General features: G+C 45.6%; 1 protein-coding gene across 2 annotated transcripts in view; it reads left to right on the top strand.

The window, feature by feature from the left end:
* LOC125741752 (complement C3-like) overlaps positions 1 to 19,211 on the top strand; it is a 30,582-nt gene extending 11,371 nt beyond the window's left edge. For both annotated transcript variants that reach the window (XM_049013048.1, XM_049013049.1), the window contains 23 exons: positions 27 to 115; positions 211 to 350; positions 430 to 642; positions 1,084 to 1,144; positions 1,239 to 1,325; positions 2,401 to 2,604; positions 2,761 to 2,836; positions 2,925 to 3,084; positions 3,531 to 3,629; positions 6,097 to 6,247; positions 10,315 to 10,478; positions 10,614 to 10,772; positions 10,974 to 11,033; positions 12,340 to 12,424; positions 15,127 to 15,175; positions 15,979 to 16,069; positions 16,586 to 16,675; positions 16,772 to 16,877; positions 17,048 to 17,137; positions 17,441 to 17,521; positions 18,191 to 18,274; positions 18,381 to 18,519; positions 18,785 to 19,211. In XM_049013048.1, the coding sequence (XP_048869005.1) occupies positions 27 to 115; positions 211 to 350; positions 430 to 642; positions 1,084 to 1,144; positions 1,239 to 1,325; positions 2,401 to 2,604; positions 2,761 to 2,836; positions 2,925 to 3,084; positions 3,531 to 3,629; positions 6,097 to 6,247; positions 10,315 to 10,478; positions 10,614 to 10,772; positions 10,974 to 11,033; positions 12,340 to 12,424; positions 15,127 to 15,175; positions 15,979 to 16,069; positions 16,586 to 16,675; positions 16,772 to 16,877; positions 17,048 to 17,137; positions 17,441 to 17,521; positions 18,191 to 18,274; positions 18,381 to 18,519; positions 18,785 to 18,923 (2,617 nt within the window). In that variant the 3' untranslated portion in view covers positions 18,924 to 19,211. The remainder of the gene's footprint in view (positions 1 to 26; positions 116 to 210; positions 351 to 429; positions 643 to 1,083; positions 1,145 to 1,238; positions 1,326 to 2,400; positions 2,605 to 2,760; positions 2,837 to 2,924; positions 3,085 to 3,530; positions 3,630 to 6,096; positions 6,248 to 10,314; positions 10,479 to 10,613; positions 10,773 to 10,973; positions 11,034 to 12,339; positions 12,425 to 15,126; positions 15,176 to 15,978; positions 16,070 to 16,585; positions 16,676 to 16,771; positions 16,878 to 17,047; positions 17,138 to 17,440; positions 17,522 to 18,190; positions 18,275 to 18,380; positions 18,520 to 18,784) is intronic.
* Positions 19,212 to 20,253: the final 1,042 nt, after the last annotated feature.

A 20,253-nucleotide genomic window follows, 5' to 3' on the forward strand; every position in this document is an offset into this window, starting at 1 on the left:
ATTTTTCGTGTTTGTCTCCCATCCAGTGCTTGTACATCAATGGAAATTACAAATTTTTTGAACGACTCCATTACCACCTGGGAGGTCACTGCTGTCAGTCTGTCAAAAAAAAGTGGTAATGTATCTGTCCATTCTGGCCCAGAAATGCACATTTCAGTGAGTTTTTATCCACATTTGAAGCAAAATCACAAACACACTCCCCCTCTGCAGGAATCTGTGTGGCGAGCCCCTTTGAGATGAAAGTGATGAAGGACTTCTTCATTGACCTGAAACTACCCTATTCTGTTGTGCGAAATGAGCAGCTGGAGATCAAAGCTGTACTTTACAACTACATGGAGAATGACATAAGAGTAAGGTCTATCTGTAGATCCTCTCCACTCCAGACCCCCCACCTGAGACCTCCAGGATAAACATGAAGCATCTCCACAGGTTCGTGTGGAACTGATGGAGACTGAGACAGTGTGCAGTGCGGCCCACAAGAAGAGGAAGTACCGGCAGGAAGTGGTGGTGGATGCAATGTCCTCCTATGCTGTGCCCTTCGTCGTCATCCCCATGGGCCTCGGGGAGCACTCCATTGAAGTCAAAGCGTCTGTCTATGACTCCACCTTCAGTGATGGTGTGAAGAAGAACCTGCTGGTGGTGGTTAGTGCCTTTTCTTCATCTGAGTCCCACATCTGTCCATCAGCATGATCTTAGTAGAGTAAATGGTAGCTCTGATCGATGCTCTTGAGAGAGTCTCAATATCTGGTATTGCTGGTGTCCTGGATAAAAACCAAGATCCAGGTATTTCACGACTTATTAGGCATGGCCATCAGTATGTGTCTGCAGGGAGAATGTCGATCTTGTCGAGAGATTTACTTTCCTTGGCAGCAACATTCCTGTCTTTGGTGACTCTTCCTAGGAAGTCAGCAGACAGATTGGAAGAGCAAGGATGGTGCGAGTTTCTTTCTGTCCAGTTGTCGACGTCACCTGTTCGGTCTATAGTCCGACTGTGTGGAAAACGTTCACTTTCCTGTTGTATTAATAAGTTCGCCAGACTTCAGCTAAGCACCTTCCTTTTGGGTTCCTGTGTTTCTTTGACAGCCTGAAGGGATACACATCAGGAAGGAGATTAAAACAGTCATTCTGAATCCTGCTACACACAGTAAGGCTTCGACCTGGATTTCTGTTGCTGTTACAAACCCTAAATGCCTGTTAAGTGAATGAGTGTGCGACAGCCTTGTACTTGATCCTTCCAGATGGGAATCAGATGGAGACAGTTAAGGGTGCAGATCTGAAGAATAGGGTGCCTGGGTCCCCTGCTGACACATTCATAAGTGTGACCGGTGAGGATTCCACCCAGAGCCCTTTGATGACCTTCTGTGATAAGGGTGATGTTGGGTGATGTAGTCTACCCATTTGGTGTATGTTCACGTATGTGCAGTTATCCATTCTAATGTACAGTGGCAATATGTAAACCCTTTGGGATTACCTGATTTTATGCATTAATTGCTCATGAAATGTGACACAATCTTTAACTAAGTTACCATTATGAACAAACTCACTCAATTTTAACTAATAAAACATAGACTATTGCACTGTTCTTGTACATACAGTATTGAAGACATCATTCAAACATTCACAGTGCAGGCTGGAAAATGTATGTGAACCCCAAGGCTATTGACTTCAACAAAAGCTAAATGAAGTCAGAAGATGCAATCATGGAGTCCATTAAATGAACTGAGATCACAGCTGTGGCTTATAGTCCTAGACTTGTAAAATGTTTTGAGCTTGTTATTCACAAACAGGATCAGTTGTTGTGAACCATGTCTTGGTAAAATAACATCTTGGTATGCCTGCACTCAAGAGTTGTCCTTTTATGACCAATTAATGCAGAAAACCAAGTCATTCTAAAGGGTTCACATTCTTTTTTGGCTATATGGCTGCCAATTGAGTAGAAGTTATATTACATTTACAAGTATTTTTTGCAGTCCAAAGCAAGGCAGACAATACATCACAAACGTAAAGCTGTCAAGGAGCCAGATTTGGTGTAATGGCTGGTAGGGCAGAGCTTTCGGTGAGTAATGAAGAACAAAGTCAAGATGGTGTTGGAGCAGGAGCCATAGCAGCACTGCTAAAACCCAGAATCAAAAGCTATTCAAATAACAACAAACCTACAAACTCAAGGGCAAAATATAAAAAGAGAGCATCCAGTGTTGCCAATGGAAACCAATAGAACTGTCAGTGAAGCAGCAATAGGATGAGGTTAGTTAATGTGCTTCAGGAAGAGATGAGTCTGAAGATGTTCCCTGAAGGCTGTGTGGCATTATACTGACCGGGTACGTTTAGCTGGGTGATGCCACATGGTGTCGGACTCAACATAACAGGGGTCCAGCTTCACATGCTGCATCACTCGCTCAGGTGAGCAGATTGGCCAGACCATCTACCAGGTCATCAGTGGCTCACCGCTTGGGAACCTCATCCAGCAGCCATCAGGCTGCGGGGAGCAGAACATGATTGGCCTCACAGGACCAGTCATTGCCTCACGTTACCTGGACAGCACAGGCGAGTGGGAGAAGGTGGGAGTGGATAAGCGAGAGACGGCCATCAAGTACATCCGCACAGGTGTGTCAAACACAGGCTTCACACTCCTGAACTACATCACCCTAAGCAGACCCCAGACTGTTTCTCTTGACCACTGATAAACATGTATGGATTTCTGGTACTGAGACTCACTAAGAGACATCAGATCCAAAAATTTAATCATTTAATTGTACTCAGGTTATATACAGGAGCTGACGTTTCGCAAGGACGACGGATCATACAGTGCTTGGATACATACACCAAGCAGCACCTGGTGAGCAGTAACTGATTTCACTAATAGACGATTCCATCGTTGACCAGAACTCCACTAAACTCAATACTCTGCATCATCCCACCTCCAGGCTGACAGCATATGTGACCAAGGTGTTCGCCATGGCATATCGTCTCATCAGCATTGAGGAGAACGTGATCTGCAGTGGCACAAAGTGGCTGATCTTGAACGTGCAGTTGCCTGACGGCACCTTCAAAGAGCATGCCCCAGTCTACCACGGAGAGATGGTGGTATGTGATGAGGAACCGTCCGACAAAACATACATTAGGGGCAAGAAAAACATTTTCTGAAAACACCGACCCACATAGCTCATATACAACTATCCAGCATCTGTTCAACATATACAGGTTATGTCCAATAATGTAATACCCATTTCTTAATAGACAAGATGTCTGTGCAAGATGCACATAGATAAGTTGCCAGTCAGCAAATGAGTTGAGTGTTACATTTATTAGATGTAATTTATGTACTGCTTATTGGCCAGATGATATGCTATTAGGGAATCTTTTTGTAAGAACTTTTGAAATTGAGTGTATCTATCTTTCACTTGTTTGCTAACAACTCACTGCGCAGACAGTGAAGATCATTTGAAGAATCTTCTGAACGTACAAGCGGCACATTAGGTTTGGAGTCCATTTTGTATCAGTGACAGTGTCTGATCTTATCTGATTCACAGGGAAACGTGCGAGGGAAAGACGCTGATGCCTCGCTTACGGCGTTTGTCCTCATCGCGTTGCAGGAAGCGCGTCCGATATGCGGAGCAGACAAAGTCGGCGTGAGTACACCTGGGCATCAGCTCGTCCCTCCATTGTGACTTCCCCATGAACCTCAAAGACGTGCATGTGGGGGAGAGCAGGCCTTTCCTGCTCATATTCAGCCCAAACTCAGAGAGTCACACAAAGCATTACGTCACGTGGCAGTACGTCACACAGTATTACATCACATGACGTTACATCATATGGCATTGCATCTCATGACATTACATCATATGGCATTACGTCACATGGCATTACATCATATGGCATTACGTCACATGGCATTACATCATATGGCATTACGTCACGTGGCATTACATCACATAGCATTATGTCACACAGCATTACGTCACATGGCATTACATCACAAGGAATTATGTCACATGGCATTACATCACATGGCATTACATTAAATGGCATTATTTCATACAGCATTAAGTGATGCTGAATCATATCCCACATCATCACATCATACAGCATTATGTCACATGGCATTACATCACACGGCATTACATCACTATGGGGTGCCAAGTGTCAAGTAGTCATTTTTGTGCACAAAATACATTCTTTGCCAGAAAAAGCATTATTTCATAACAAAATCAAGGAATGCCTTGCTGCATTTTCTTCACAGAAAGACAAGCATGAATCATATTTTGTCCACGAAAGCATGAAGATGTCTCTTCTGCACAGAAACCGAAAGCAATGTTTCATTTTGATGAACTTGTAAACTAGAATTGGTGATAATCGGCACCAAGATTATTCATTGGCTTAAAAATATTACAAGTGTAATAAAAATAGTGAAACTATTGAGTACATGCAACAGTAAAAGTATAAGCCCAGGAGTTATTTGAAATGTTATTACCTTCAAATTCAAATTAAATGACATTACATGGGTCTGCAAAATCAATCCCAGCGTTCCATATTCTGCTGACTGGAAGGCACTCCCCCCCAGGGCACCTACTACATGCTTTTCGTGACTCAGCAAAACACTAAACGGATTTTGTGGTTCCACAAAAGTATTGCGTGATTCCAACAAATCAATTTCTTCGACAAAACTGGCTTTTAGGACTGTGCATTTCATCCAAATAATGACTTTCTTTCATTCACGAAATACATTTTGCCCACAAAATGACTTTTTTTTCCATTCATGAAATGGATGGATTTTGTGCACAGAATGAATTTTTTTAGTTGATAACATTTTGTTAACTAAATGACTTTCTTCTGTCCACCAAATGCAAGGTGCTGGTGTCAATTCTGTGCACAAAATGAAACATTTTGATTTCTGTGCATGAAAGAAAGTGAAGTTATAATAGCATAAGTCCTTATACTTTCTTAGACAAAAGGCACCACTGAGGTACCCTAAGCAAGGTACCACCCCCAAGCAGTGCTCCCTGGGCATTGAATTAGCTGCCCCCTGCTATCTCATGATTTCATAAGTGGGTTAAATGCAGAGGACACATTTCGTTGTAGTGCACTGTGTGCTGTGACCACTGTTCACCAAAATCTACATAATATTTTTGTTTATTAAGTGACACCAAATTTGTAGTGTACATCACATGGCATTATGTCATACACAGCATTATGTCACACGGAACTACGTCATATGGCTTTACATTATACATTATGATGTCATGGCGCACTACATCATACTTTGGATGTAACCAGAAGATGGTGCCAATTAGGGCTCCTTAATATCGCATCGTAATGTACTCACACAATGCTACTCGTAATGTATGCCGCAAGCGCTATAATCACCAAGGCTTTAGATCAGTGATTCCCAACCGGGGGTACGCGTACCCCTAGTGGTACGCGAGCACATTACAGGGGGTACGTGGAAAAAAATTTTATATTTAATTTCCCTGATGATGGGTAAATATTATCAGCCATTCCATTAGCTGTGCCCTGGTATAGAAAGAAAATCTATCTGGGATGTGTTGCTTAATGAATTAAATGTTCAAGTTATGGAGATTTAATAAAATGTTTTAAATTTGATAATCAGTTGTACTTTCTACTTTTATTGAATCATCAACACATTTGACAAAGGGGGTACTTGTGGTATGAGAAAATCTCTCAGGGGGTACACAATTCAAAAAAGGTTGGGAAACACTGCTTTAGATCACGGGCGGAACATTTGGACAGACGCCAACTTTTCACTAGTATACAGACATTTACTTAGATGTTCTGGCTGTTGAGCTGTTCCTTTCTTCAGTGTGACTTCAGTGCATATCGCTTCCATGCCATACCGAAACGGTAGCTTGTGCATGCTCCGCTAACCGAATTTAATAAACATAAGGATGCGCCAAATATATACAGATTACTAACTTACAGGCATCACAATATGCATGTCATTAATATTTTACGTGAACGATTAATCTGCTCACCAAACTGTGGGCGTAAGTAAACATCTGTATAGTACTCAGAAGCTGGCATCCGGCCCTGGTAATTACTGAGCATGCACCATGTAATCAACAATGTTTCTCTTTCCAGAGTCTGCCGGATAGCATCAAGAAAGCCCAGGACTTCCTGACCGGCAGAATCGGCACCCTAACCAACGCCTATGCTGTGGCCATGACCTCCTACGCCCTGGCCAACGAGGGCAAGCACCAGGTGGACACCCTGATGAAGTTTGCATCCAGAGGTAAGCTGAACAGCTGTACTGGAGCATCGCAAGACAGAGGAACGTTTAGCAGAGGACATCAAAACATTCAAGTCATGTGTTAAATAATATTGTCATATGTACAGTAAGCAGCCAGAAAATCTTACTCTGCATCTCCATTCAGGTACCAGTAACCACAAATTAAAGATATAGAAATTAAGATGCTGAAAGCAAAATACAATTAAATAGCAAGTAAAAATGAAAGAAGTACAATAATTTCTGACAGATAATATGTGAACACAGTGCAATGTAAACATATAATGCAATACAGACATCAAATGTAATGTAAATATTATGAACATCGCAGAGGAGTGGATTAGTAAGCAGTGGATAACTGGCCAATCCTTTGTGCAACAGCAGTTCTTCAGCACGAGGCACAGTACTGTGCCGTATGTAGTTACTATTATTATTACTGTATAATTGCTATGCACTGTATTATTACGCACCGTATTATTATTATTATTATTATTATTATGCACTGTATTATTACACACTGTATTATTATTATTATTATTACGCACCCTCTCCTGGAGCCGACACCTTATCGTGGTGGAGGGGTTTGCGTGTTCCAGTGATCTCAGGAGCTATGTTGTCTGGGGCTTTATGCCCCTGGTAGGGTCACCCAAGGCAAACAGGTCCTGGGTGAGGAACCACACGAAATGCGGCTCAGAAGACACCTATGAAGAAAAAGATTTTGGACCCACGATTTCCCTTGCCCGGATGTGGGTCACCGGGCCCCCGCCCCCCCCCTGGAGCCAGGCCTGGGGGTGGGGCTTGAGGGCGAGCGCCTGGTGGCCACGCCTACACTCATGGCGCCTGGTCGGGCGCAGTCCGAACAAGGCACGTGGGTCCCCCCTCCAATGGGCTCACCACCCAAGGGAGGGGCCATAGCGGTCCGGTGCTATGTGATCTGGGCGGCGGCCAAAGGCGGGGACCTTGGCAATCTGATCCTCGGCTGCAGAAGCTAGCTCTAGGGACATGGAATGTGAAGCGAGGTTGTGAAGTTCCGGCTAGATATAGTCGGACTCACCTCGACGCATGGCTTGGGCTCTGGAACCAGTCTCCACTCTGGATTTGCCCGCAGGGAGAGGCGCCGAGCGGGGGTGGGCATACTTATTGCCCCCAAGCTGGGTGCCTGTACATTGGGGTTTACCGCAGTGGACGAGAGGGTAGCCTCCCTTCGTCTTTGGGTGGAGGGACGGGTCCTGACTGTTGTTTGCGCTTATGCGCCAAATGGCAGTTCAGAATACCCACCCTTTTTGGAGTCCTTGGAAGGGGTGTTGGAGAGCGCTCCTCCTGGGGACGCTCTTGTTCTGCTAGGGGACTTCAATGCTCACGTGGGCAATGACAGTGAGACCAGGAGGGGCGTGATTGGGAGGAACGGCCTCCCCGATCTGAACCCGAGTGGTGCTTTGTTATTAGACTTCTGTGCTCATCATGGATTGTCCATAATGAACACCATGTTCAAACATAAGGGTGTCCATATGTGCACTTGGCACCAGGACACCCTAGGCCGCAGTTCGATGATCGACTTTGTAGTTGTGTCGTCGGACTTTTGGCCGCATGTTTTGGACACTCGGGTGAAGAGAAGGGTGGAGCTGTCAATCGATCACTACCTGGTGGTGGGTTGGCTCTGCTGGTGGGGGAGGAAGTTGGACAGGCCTGGCAGGCCTAAGCGTATAGTGAGGGTCTGCTGGGAACGTCTGGCAGAATTCCCTGTCAGGAGGAGTTTCAACTCCTACCTCCGGCAGAACTTCTCCCATATCCCGGGGGAGGCGGGGGACATTGAGTCCGAATGGGCCATGTTCCGCGCCTCCATCGTGGAGGCCGCTGACTGGAGCTGTGGCCGCAAGGTGGTCGGTGCCTGTCATTGCGGCAATCCCCGAACCCGCTGGTGGACACCGGTGGTGAGGGATGCCGTCAAGCTGAAGAAGGAGTCCTATCGGGCCTTTTTGGCCTGTGGGACTCCAGACGCAGCTGACGGCTACCGGCAGGCTACGCGGGATGCGGCTTTGGTGGTTGCTGAGGCAAAAACTCGCGTGTGGGAGAAGTTTGGTGAGGCCATGGAAAATGACTTTCGGACGGCTTCAAGGAGGTTCTGGTCCACTATCTGGCGGCTCAGGGCGGGAAAGCAGTGTAACTTCAACACTGTTTATGGTGGGGATGGTGCGCTGCTGACCTCAACTCGGAACGCCTTCCGATATGGAAGCAGATTGTGGGGACTTCGGGGTGGACTCATCTATATCTGGGGCGGAGGTCGCTGAGGTGGTTAAAAAGCTCCTCGGTGGCCGGGCCCCGGGGGTGGATGAGATTCGCCCGGAGTTCCTCAAGGCTCTGGAGGTTGCGGGGCTGTCCTGGTTGACATGCATATGCAGCATCGTGTGGACATAGAGAGCAATGCCTCTGGACTGGCAGACCAGAGTGGTGGTCCCCCTCTTTAAGAAGGGGGACCGGAGGGTGTGCTCCAACTATAGGGGGATCACACTCCTCAGCCTCCCTGGTAAGGTCTATTCGGGGGTCCTGGAGAGGAGGGTCCGCCGGATTGTCGAATCTCGGATTCAGGAGGAGCAGTGTGGTTTTCGCCCTGGCCGTGGAACAGTGGACCAGCTCTATACTCTCAGCAGGGTTTTGGAGGGCTCATGGGAGTTTGCCCGACCAGTCTACATGTGTTTTGTGGACTTGGAGAAGGCATTCGACCGTGTCCCTCAGGGAGTCCTGTGGGGGGTGCTCCGAGAGTATGGGGTACCAGGCTTCCTTTTAAGGCCGGTTCGGTTCCTGTATGACCTGTGCCAGAGCCTGGTTCGCATGGGTGGCAATAAGTCGGACTCGTTTCCGGTGAGAGTTGGACTCCGTCATGGCTGCCCTTTGTCACAGATTCTGTTCATAGTTTTTATGGACAGAATTTCTAGGTGCAGCCAGCGCGTTGAGGGTGTCCGGTTTGGTGACCTCAGGATTAGGTCTCTGCTTTTTGCAGATGATGTGGTTCTGTTGGCCTCATCGGACCGTGACCTTCGACTCACACTGGGACAGTTCACAGCCGAGTGTGAAGCGGCTGGGATGAGGATCAGCACCTCCAAACCCGAGACCATGGTTCTCAGCCAGAAAAGGGTAGAATGCTCTCTCCGGGTCGGGGATGGGGTCCTCCCCCAAGTGAAGGAGTTTAAGTATCTTGGGGTCTTGTTCACGAGTGTTGTAAATCGAGCGGGAGGTCGACAGGGAGATCGGTGCGGCGTCAGAAGTCATGCGGGCGCTACATCGGTCTGTCATGGTGAAGAGAGAGCTGAGCCAAAAGGCGAAGCTCTCGATTTACCAGTCGATCTACATTCCTACCCTCACCTATGGTCATGAGCGAGATCGCAAGTGCAAGTGGCCAAAATGAGTTTCCTCCACAGGGTGACTGGGCTCTCCCATAGGGTGAGGAGCTCAGTCATTCGGGAGGGACTCAGAGTAGAGCTGCCACTCCTCCGCATCGAGAGGAGCCAGATGAGGTGGCTCGGGCATCTGATTAGGATGCCTCCTGGACGCCTCCCTGGTGATGTGTTCTGGGCATGTCCCACTGGGAGGAGGCCCCTGGGGAGACCCAGGACACGCTGGAGAGACTTTGTCTCACGGCTGGCCTGGGAACGCCTCGGGATCCCCCTATAGGAGCTGGATGAAGTGGCTTGGGAGAGGGAAGTCTGGGCCTCCCTGCTGAGACTGCTGCCCCCGCGACCTGAACCCGGATTAAGCGGAAGATGATGGATGGATGGATGGATGGATGGATGGATTATTACGCACTGTATTATTATTATTATGCACTGTATTATTACCCACTGTAATTATTATTATTATTATTATTATTATTATGCACAGTATTATTATTATTATGCACTGTATTATTATTTTTCTAACTTACCTACAAATTCCACTGAAAGACAGACTTAGGGAACGGATCTCATTCATAACCTGGACGCTGCCTGTACTAAAATTCGTTACGCTAATTGAGTGTCAGGTTAGATATGTTCCGTATTTAGCCTAATTATACAGTGATCTTTTATGGGGCCCTGTAGATAAAACCCACTGGCCGGTCATTGGGAGCCATCTCTTCACCCTGGAGGCCACTGCATATGCGCTGCTGGCTCTGGTCAGGGCCAAGGAGTTCGACAAGGCCGGACCCGTGGTGGAATGGCTGACCAAGCAGCAGTTCTATGGCGGAGGGCATGGCTCCACCCAGGTATAGACCTGCAGGTGTCGCCAAATCATTGGAACCAGACTAATGTCCAGATCGATGACATCAAAAACAAAAAGTTTAGTTTATCTATGTATTCGATGGAGCCAATGGAATGTCATCCTTTTGTTTTGTCCCCAGGCCACCATCATGGTCTTCCAGGCCGTGGCTCAGTACTACACAGACGTGACTGAACTGAAGGACATCAACCTTCAGGTGGATATCAGCGTTGCAGGTCGCAGTAAACCCCTCGCATGGACCTTTAACAAGGGCAACGCCTACTTAACCCGCTCCCTGAAGGTGAGACACAGGTGGTACAGTGCTCAAGAAAAAGCTTGAATATACTGCACAGCACTTTAATGGAAACTGAGGATCAGTGCTTGTATGTAGCATCATGTCTATGAAAGCATCTGAACATTCCCAGAAGGATGCTGTGCAGATAGCTGATCGCTGGCTTTAAGTTCCCTGACGTGCATAGTAAGGCAAACTCTATGTCTGCAGGTCAACTATAATCAAGATCTCAACATCACAGCGAAAGGGACCGGGCAGGGGGTCGTGTCGGTGAGTCTGCCTGTGCCACCTGCTGTGAGGAGGAGGCGGGAGAGTCTCCATTGGGTTCACATCAGATCTAGAAGTTCAGAGGGTTCATCCTCTTGTCCTGAGCAGGCAGACCCTAGTGTGGCCCATCCTTATGTTATCACAGTGTGATATATTTTTATATTAACGAAGATGTCTTAAGGTATTGAGGCTGATTTTAGAATTCATTGGGAGTGTCTCAGCTTCCTTTATGCTAACCATCGACCCTTTATGTAAAAAGAAAAACAAATGTCATGACACAGTGGAGGGAGAACCCAGACACAGCCGTAGGTGGGATTGCGTGAGGTTTATTCACAATCTGAGGCTAAACAAAAATCAAGCAACCAAAAGTAAAGGGCCTTGAGGGGTCAAACAGAAGGGAGACCAAAGCTAGCAGTGAATGGGATCAGGAACATGGTAACAGACAGGGGAGGTACTCTGCATACCGGACCATAGCATACCGGACCATAGTATACTGGGCCATAGCATACCGGACCATAGTATACCGGACCATAGTATACTGGGCCATAGCATACCGGACCATAGCGTACCGGACCATAGCATACTGGACCATAGCATACTGGACCATAGCATACCGGACCATAGTATACTGGGCCATAGCATACTGGACCATAGCATACTGGACCATAGTATACTGGGCCATAGCATACCGGACCATAGCGTAGCATACCATAGCATACTGGGCCATAGCATACTGGACCATAGCATTCCGGACCATAGCATACCGGACCATAGCATAGCAGACCATAGCGTAGCAGACCATAGCATACTGGACCATAGTATACTGGGCCATAGCATACCGGACCATAGCGTACCGGACCATAGCATACCGGACCATAGCATACCGGACCATAGCATACTGGGCCATAGCATACTGGACCATAGCATTCCGGACCATAGCGTACCGGACCATAGCGTACCGGCCCATAGCATACCGGACCATAGCATACCGGGCCATAGCATACTGGACCATAGCGTACCAGACCATAGCATACTGGGCCATAGCATACCGGACCATAGTGTACCGGACCATAGCATACCGGGCCATAGTATACTGGGCCATAGCATACCGGACCATAGTGTACCGGACCATAGCATACCAGACCATAGTATACTGGGCCATAACATACCGGACCATAGCGTGCCAGACCATAGCGTACCGGACCATAGTATACTGGGCCATAGCGTAGAGGATCAATACACTCTGGACCATATCATACCCGACTATTGCATATCGGGCCAGTTACCAGCAGAACCATTCTTACCACAGGTCATGACCATGTACAACGCCTTACCTGCTGAAGAGAAAGTGGCCTGTAAGAACTTTGACCTGAAGGTGAAACTGACAAAAACAGGTAATTACAAATACTAAGTAGAAGGGAGACCTTCGGTGATCCTTTGGCCTACACTCCTTATCTGGACCTTTAACACCATAGTAAAATTCTATTCCATGGGGGAGGGTAGTCTATCCCAGGCAGCACAGGACGTGAGGCTGGGGGACACCATTCGCATAATGTTTGTGGGCAATATAGAGACCAATTAACATTCCTGCATGTCTCTGAACTGTGGGAGGACAATGGAAGCACGAGCAGAAACAGTAAAATATGAGAAGAACACGCAAACACACAAACACACATATAAACACGCATATAAGCACATGCACACACACACATGTGTGTGCGCCCATACATGCATACATATGTACAGACACGTACAAACAGATGCGCGCGCACACACACACACTTGTGCAAATACTTACATATATATGCACACGCGAATATACCTCTGCTGCCACCTTCAGGGCTGGGGGTGCGTGTATGTATGTATGTGTGCGTGTGTGTGTTTATAAGAACATAAGAACATAAGAACTATACAAACGAGAGGAGGCCATTCGGCCCATCAAGCTCGCTTGGGGAGAACTAAACTAATAGCTCAGAGTCGTTAAAATCTTATCTAGCTCTGATTTAAAGGAACCCAAGGATTCAGCTTGCACTACATTATCAGGAAGGCTATTCCATACTCTGACTACACGCTGCGTAAAGAAGTGCTTCCTTAAATCCAGCTTGAAATGTTCTCCCGCTAATTTCCACCTATGGCCACGAGTTCGTGTATTTAAACTAATGCTGAAGTAACTATTTGGTTGAACAGCATCCAAACCTGTTAGAATCTTATATACCTGGATCATGTCCCCCCTCAATCTCCTTTGCTTGAGACTGAACAGATTTAGCTCAAGTAACCGTTCCTCGTATGACATACCTCTAAGACCAGGAATCATTTTTGTGGCCCTACGCTGCACCTTTTCTAAGGCCACAATGTCCTTTTTAAGATATGGTGACCAAACCTGCACACAATATTCTAGGTGAGGTCTCACCAAGGAATTGTATAATCTTAGCATTACCTCCCTTGACTTAAACTCCACACACCTGGGGATATACCCCAACATCCTATTGGCCTTTTTTATTGCTTCCCCACACTGGCGAGAATGGGACATGGAAGCATCAACATACACACCAAGGTCTTTCTCATGATCAGCTACCTTTATTTCAGTGACACCCATGAAATACCTGTACTTTATATTTCTGCTCCCTAGATGGAGTACCTTACATTTATCGACGTTAAATTTCATCTGCCAGGTATCGGCCCAGTCACTTATTAAATCAAGATCCCGCTGTAGCTGCTGAGCCACTAATTCAGTATCTGCTACACCACCCACCTTGGTGTCATCTGCAAATTTCACCAGTTTACTGTATATATTGGTATCCATATCATTTATGTAAATTAGGAACAATAGTGGTCCTAAAATCGAACCCTGCGGTACCCCACTATGAACGCAAGCCCACTGTGACATTGTGCCTCTTATAACTACTCGCTGTTTCCTATCTGTTAACCAGTTATCAATCCAGGTCGCTACGGTACCTAAAATACCAGTCGCTTTGAGTTTAAGTAGGAGCCTCTTGTGGGGGACAACATCAAAAGCCTTTTGGAAATCTAAGTAGATGACATCATAGGCCTTCTTATCATCAACTTCCTGAGTAGCTTCCTCAAAAAACTCCAACAGATTTGTTAAACAGGATCTACCTCTCCTAAATCCATGCTGGCTATCCCGCAAAATGTTATTGGAGTCCAGGTAATCTACCATTTTCTCTTTGATTATAGCCTCCATAACTTTACCAGTTATACACGTTAGACTGATTGGCCTATAGTTAGACAAATTACTTCTATCCCCTTTTTTGAAAATAGGCGTTATGAAGGCGTGCTTCCAATCAGAAGGTACCACACCTTCAGATAAGGATTTTTGAAACAGTAAAGTTAAGGGTCGGCAAATAATATCCCTCATCTCTTTTAACACTATAGGTAAGATGCCATCAGGGCCCTGTGATTTATTTATTTTGAGCTTAGCTAGGCTTTGTAAAACATGTGCTTCAGTTATATATATATTAGCTATAGACAATGCTGGATAGGTAATAACTGGTAAATTACTAAGGTCCTCAACAGTGAATACCCGTGCAAAACTATCATTGAACTCATTTGCTATATCAATGTCGTTTACTATTATAAGACCCTTACTATCCTGCAGATTAGTAATTTCAGGTTTTAGAGCTCTTTTAGAGTTAAAATACTGGAAGAAACTTTTAACGTCATCCTTAGCTTCCAATGCAACCATCCTTTCGACATTTCTTTTAGCTCGTCTAATATCATTTTTTAACTCAGCCTGTAGACTTAGATATTCCTGCTTAATTCTGTCATCATCATTATATGTGAGTCTGAGTGTCTGTGTGCTACCCCCAGCATAATGGTGCCTCAGTTTATCATTTTCACTCATAACTTTGTGTGAACGGATCACATCCCCCCTTTTGAGGACATGGATGCTGTAGATACTATGGAGTTTTCCTTAAAGATCTTTTAGTCATCAAGTGTCCCAATACAAAAAAAGCAATAGTAATAATAAATATATAGTAATAAATAATAGACTGTAAATTAGACCTTAAACTTGAGTCTTTCTTAGTGCTATTCTGTATAATACTCATTGTAAAATATACACTCCTTTTTTTCTTAGCAACAAAGCAGGACTACCTGGAATCGTACAAACTTGAGATCGACATGACGTAAGTCAACATGTTTCAGTCAGACAGTGCAGCATCTGTTGTCCAGTCTTATTATGTCTATAATGGCATTTCTTATAGCATTTTAAATTGAACTTTAATATCAAACGGAACATAGTAAAACATTTGTTGATTCAGAAGAATTGCAAGGGCAGTCTTTGAAATGGCATTAACACAGCAGCTATGGAAATGGAGACTTTGTATCAATGGAACATGAGTCGCAGAAATGGAGACTCTGTATAAACGGTATGTGAGTCACAGGAATCGAGACTCTGTATAAATGGTATATGAATCACAGGAATGGAGACTCTGTATAAACGGTATGTGAGTCACAGGAATCGAGACTCTGTATAAATGGTATATGAATCACAGGAATGGAGACTCTGTATAAACGGCATGTGAGTCACAGGAATGGAGACTCTGTATAAACGACATGTGAGTCACAGGAACAGAGACTCTATAAACGGCATGTGAGTCAAAGGAATGGAGACTCTGTATAAATGGCATGTGAGTCACAGGAATGGAGACTGTATAAACGGTATGTGAGTCACAGGAAAGGAGACTCTATAAACGGCATGTGAGTCACAGGAATAGAGACTCTGTATAAACGGCATGTGAGTCACAGGAATGGAGACTCTGTATAAACGACATGTAAGTCACAGAAATGGAGACTCTGTACAAACGGCATGTGAGTCACAGGAATGGAGACTGTAAAAACGGCATGTGAGTCACAGGAATGGAGACTCTGTATAAACGACATGTGAATCACAGGAATAGCCTTGCCCTCTTTTTGATCTGTTCCCTAGGTACCTGTCTACAGAGAGAGATGCCACCATGACTGTTCTGGACATCACCCTCCTCACTGGCTTTGTAGCAGATCAGGATGACCTGAGAAGGGTAAAAGGATCATAATCCCAAACTGACGTCTGTCTTTTGTAAGGTGGAGCTTTTGTATAATGTGACTGTCTGGTATCCCATCTTGTGTGAAGATTTGGGTGATATGGGAAAAATATAATAGAAATTTTTCAGGCAGAATCTTACAAAATCTTATCACAGTTCTTTTCATTTTGTTTTGTAAGAGATTTTCCGAGTTACCGAAAATTAACCATATCTGTTTTGGAAAATCCAAAGATCTTCCATATTACTGATATTCTACTTAGGAACCAACTCTTCCATGTCGTCCAGGCCACTACATTGCCAAATAGGGAATGTCTTGCCTGTTGTGTATTGAATGTTCGGACACTAACGATCTCTCCGTAAAGGCAGATTGTGTGGACATTTTAGATGTTCATGACCTAATATCGTCAAATCGCACACCCCAAGTAAAGAATACCTAAGGATCGAGGGCAGTGTACAATGTTCATGGTCCTGCCGCTCAGAATTGTGGGTGATGGCCTTCTCTCTGTCCCACAGCTAACCACAGGAAAGGACAGGTATGTTCAGCGGTTTGAGATGGACAAGCAGTTGTCTCAGAAGGGCTCCCTCATCCTCTACATGGACAAGGTGTGAGGCCTCCACAAGCGTTCCTCAGGGTTCTGCTCGGGTTTCTGCATTTTGACCTGTGCAGTGACACATCTGCCACACTTCCTGTTTCTCCAGGTCTCTCGTAAGGTGCCTGACAGAGTGGTCTTCAAGCTGCACAAGGAGCAGAAAGTGGGCATCCTCCAGCCCGCTGGCATCACTGTCTATGAGTACTACTCTATGGGTGAGCGCCAGCCCTCCACTCACAACTCGCCATCTTCATGCCTTTGACCACCCCGTTTTACTCAATCATGGGGCAACGAAGTGTCTGCTGTCACTAGGACTTATGACCTTTAAGTCCAGAGGATCAGCAAGCAGCCTCACTTAATGCAACTGCTGCTGCTGCTGTTGCAGAGAATCGCTGTACGCAGTTATACCATCCAGAGAAGATGAATGGGAGCCTGAACCGCATCTGCCATGAAGATGTGTGCCGGTGTGCTGAAGGTATGAAATGTCACTCATGAGTAATAACCAAATGTATTAAGCATGAGTTTCCTTTTCAGTACATAGTACGAGTGAGTCTGGAGTCTGTTCTGATCCTCCAAAATCACGGGAATGTGGGATGGAGCTGAGCAGGAGAGTTGATGTTGTTTGTCTCTTTATTTTTAAGTACAGGCATGCGATTCTGAGTTCCCCCTGCCCTGTGTTCAGACCGCAGGCACTCTCTAACATCATTCTGGATTTTCACTTGTATAACTTTTCATGTAAAATTGATGTATGGATAGTAATTCTCTGTTGCCCCCTTAGAGAACTGCAGCTTACAGAAAAAACTTGGAAAAGATGACCTGGACCGCTACACAGAAGCATGTAACGCTGGTGTCGACTATGGTACTAACCTTCTGAAGTATGCTAAGTTCACACTACACGGTTTTAGCCCAGATTTTCCACTGATCAACAGTATCTGGAAATCGCCAACACAAGCCCTACATCAGAGGCAAATCGGTGTTTGCACAGTGCTGGCAAATCGGCACTCAGTCGCTGTTCATGAACTGTTCAAAGACAGAATCCGACAGACTCGTCAGTGTGTCATAGATGCACATCAAATATCCGGCAGGTTAAATATCTGGACCTGTCAGTGACTCCAAATCCTGTGGTGTAAAATGTGTTGTGACCCGGTTGCAACTGGCAATGAATGTGGCGATGAGCTATAGCCAGTTACTTGGCAAACAATGGAGGAGGAGTTATACATTATCAACAAGCATTTCCTGCTGTTGCTTCTTGCATGTGTTTTCTTGACAAAACGTAGTTTGGAGACCAGATAGACCCATCGAAGATTCCTCCTGGTTAAAGATCTTGTGGAGCTTGTGGCCCCTGATGACTGGACAAGTTGTGCAGTTTAAACAGTACAGCAAACAGATGTCTTTGAGAGTCACGTAATGTGAACTTGGCGTGTCGTGGTGCTTCATCAGATGCGGAGGGCTGCAGTAGAGCATAGACACAAAGTCCAGCATGTGGGCGTGGAGATGTGTGCTCATGAAGCCCTCCTGGTTTTCACAGTTTACAAAGCCATGGTGCAGGATGCTGTGCTCTCTCATACCCTGGACCATTTCATCCTACAGATCGTCGAGGTGATCAAAGAAGGTACAGCCTGACCTGGTCCCAAGCCGGGCTTCTTCTGAATCTCACCAGGACGTCGCTCTGTGTAAGCCACTGTAACTGCCCATCCGCTTCCTCTCTGTCTCACCAGGAACCGACACTGGGGTTCAGGGCCAAAGACGCCAGTTCATTTCACACCCTTACTGCAGAGACGCAATTGACCTGCAGGTGGGAAAGACCTACCTGCTGATGGGCAAGTCGGACGACCTCATGAAGGGCGACAAGGACAGGTGGGGGCCGTTCTCACATCTACTCTTTATATGTACAACCAAAGATGCATGTAATTATCCAGCCCCCAACATCGAAGCTGCTGCTGCCATTATCCACAAAACTGGCTGAGTAAGAAAGAACTTCCATCCCTTTGGTGTAGATAGGAAGAAGAGGGCAAACTTATTTACTGTTTTAATTTATACCGCTATTTAGAGCACTCCTGATGAATGTTGTTCACCGATGTGGCTCTGAAAACCTGCCCTGATCTGATTTATTCTGCTGCAGTCTCTACATGCTGGGAGGTGGGACGTGGATTGAGTACTGGCCCACCAACGAGGACTGTCAGAAAGAGGAATATCGGCAGACCTGCCTGAGCATCACAACTTCCACCACAGACCTCTTGACTTTCGGCTGTCCCACCTAAGCTGTCACCTGTCCGTCTGTGTGTATGCGTGTTTGCCCAGGTGTTGTCCTTTACAATTTCCTGCCTGAGAACATGTTGGTTCCTCAGCCGTGCTTCACCTGCTTACCACACAGAAGAATGTAAACTTCTAAATCTTCCGGATCTCTCATAGCTTTTAAGTAGAACCTTCCTTCTAAATGAAAATGAAAATGAGAGAAGTTTCAGTTTCAATCTTCACTATGTTTTGATATTTCGACTCAAATTGTCTGAAATGAAAAAATAAAAAACATGAACATATGGAAATAACAATTTCAGTTATGTCGTATTTTCCTGAAATCCAGTGAGGAATTAAATATGAAATTTGTTTTCTGAACACATCAGAATGACTGTCAATGCCGACTAAGAGATTCACAATATTTCTGCAGAAAAATCTGAAATAAAAAAGCAGTATTACATGACCTATGAAGAATAATACTTGTCGTCCCTCCACATCATGACGTCCGCCTGGGGCAGGGGTCTGCAGGGCCTAACGATCCACAGAGCCATCAGTGCCACTTGTAGCTGGTGCATCTGGTAGGGGCTTCTTTGGTGAACAGGTCTGTGGGTAGAGGCCAGACAAACTATGGTCCAGCAAACATCCCCAGGGAAACGTGCCCAGAAGAGCCATGGACCCTGCCCAGAATATGGCTACCTGAGGTGGTCTGGGGGTGAGAACCTGGAGCAGCAACATCAGCCAGCCAGGCTCAGCCCTAGATGCCCACAGGGAGCCATCTTGTGGGCTCAGTATTGTGATGAAAGGCTCCACATGCTTAAGTTGCTCCTGTTGCACAAGTACAAGGAACTTAGGATGCTTCAGTTATTTAGTTTTCACATAGTGGGCAGATACTGGGGACATGCAGATAGCTTTTATTTGGTATTACTGGGAACACTGCTGCTCCCAGTAATGTAGAACACAATGGGAAATGGGTTACCAGTCTACTTCCTTATCGCCATCCTACTCCCAGGGTGCTACAGCTATGTGTAATACTACTAATAATAATGTATAATATATATAGAATATGCCCATTTTCCCTTCAGATAATTCATGCATATTAATACATATAATTGGTATCAGTGCATTTTGACCAATCAGATGGTGCTAACACAGCCAGCTCAGTTTAGTTTCACTTTCAGTAAACAACATCATGTCAGTGCAAAGTACAGCGTGGCTACAGCGAGCATAAGCAACAGTGGAAAACCGTCAGTTTACGGAACGTCTGAATTTTTGGTGGTAGAAAAGCACTATTAGCATGTATTCACACTTAGCCTGGTTGCTTTGTATCATGCTCTAGTACAACTGGCCCCCCTCCCC

This window comes from Brienomyrus brachyistius, chromosome 5 (assembly GCF_023856365.1).
Source record: "Brienomyrus brachyistius isolate T26 chromosome 5, BBRACH_0.4, whole genome shotgun sequence".
Classification (NCBI taxonomy): Eukaryota; Metazoa; Chordata; class Actinopteri; order Osteoglossiformes; family Mormyridae; genus Brienomyrus; species Brienomyrus brachyistius.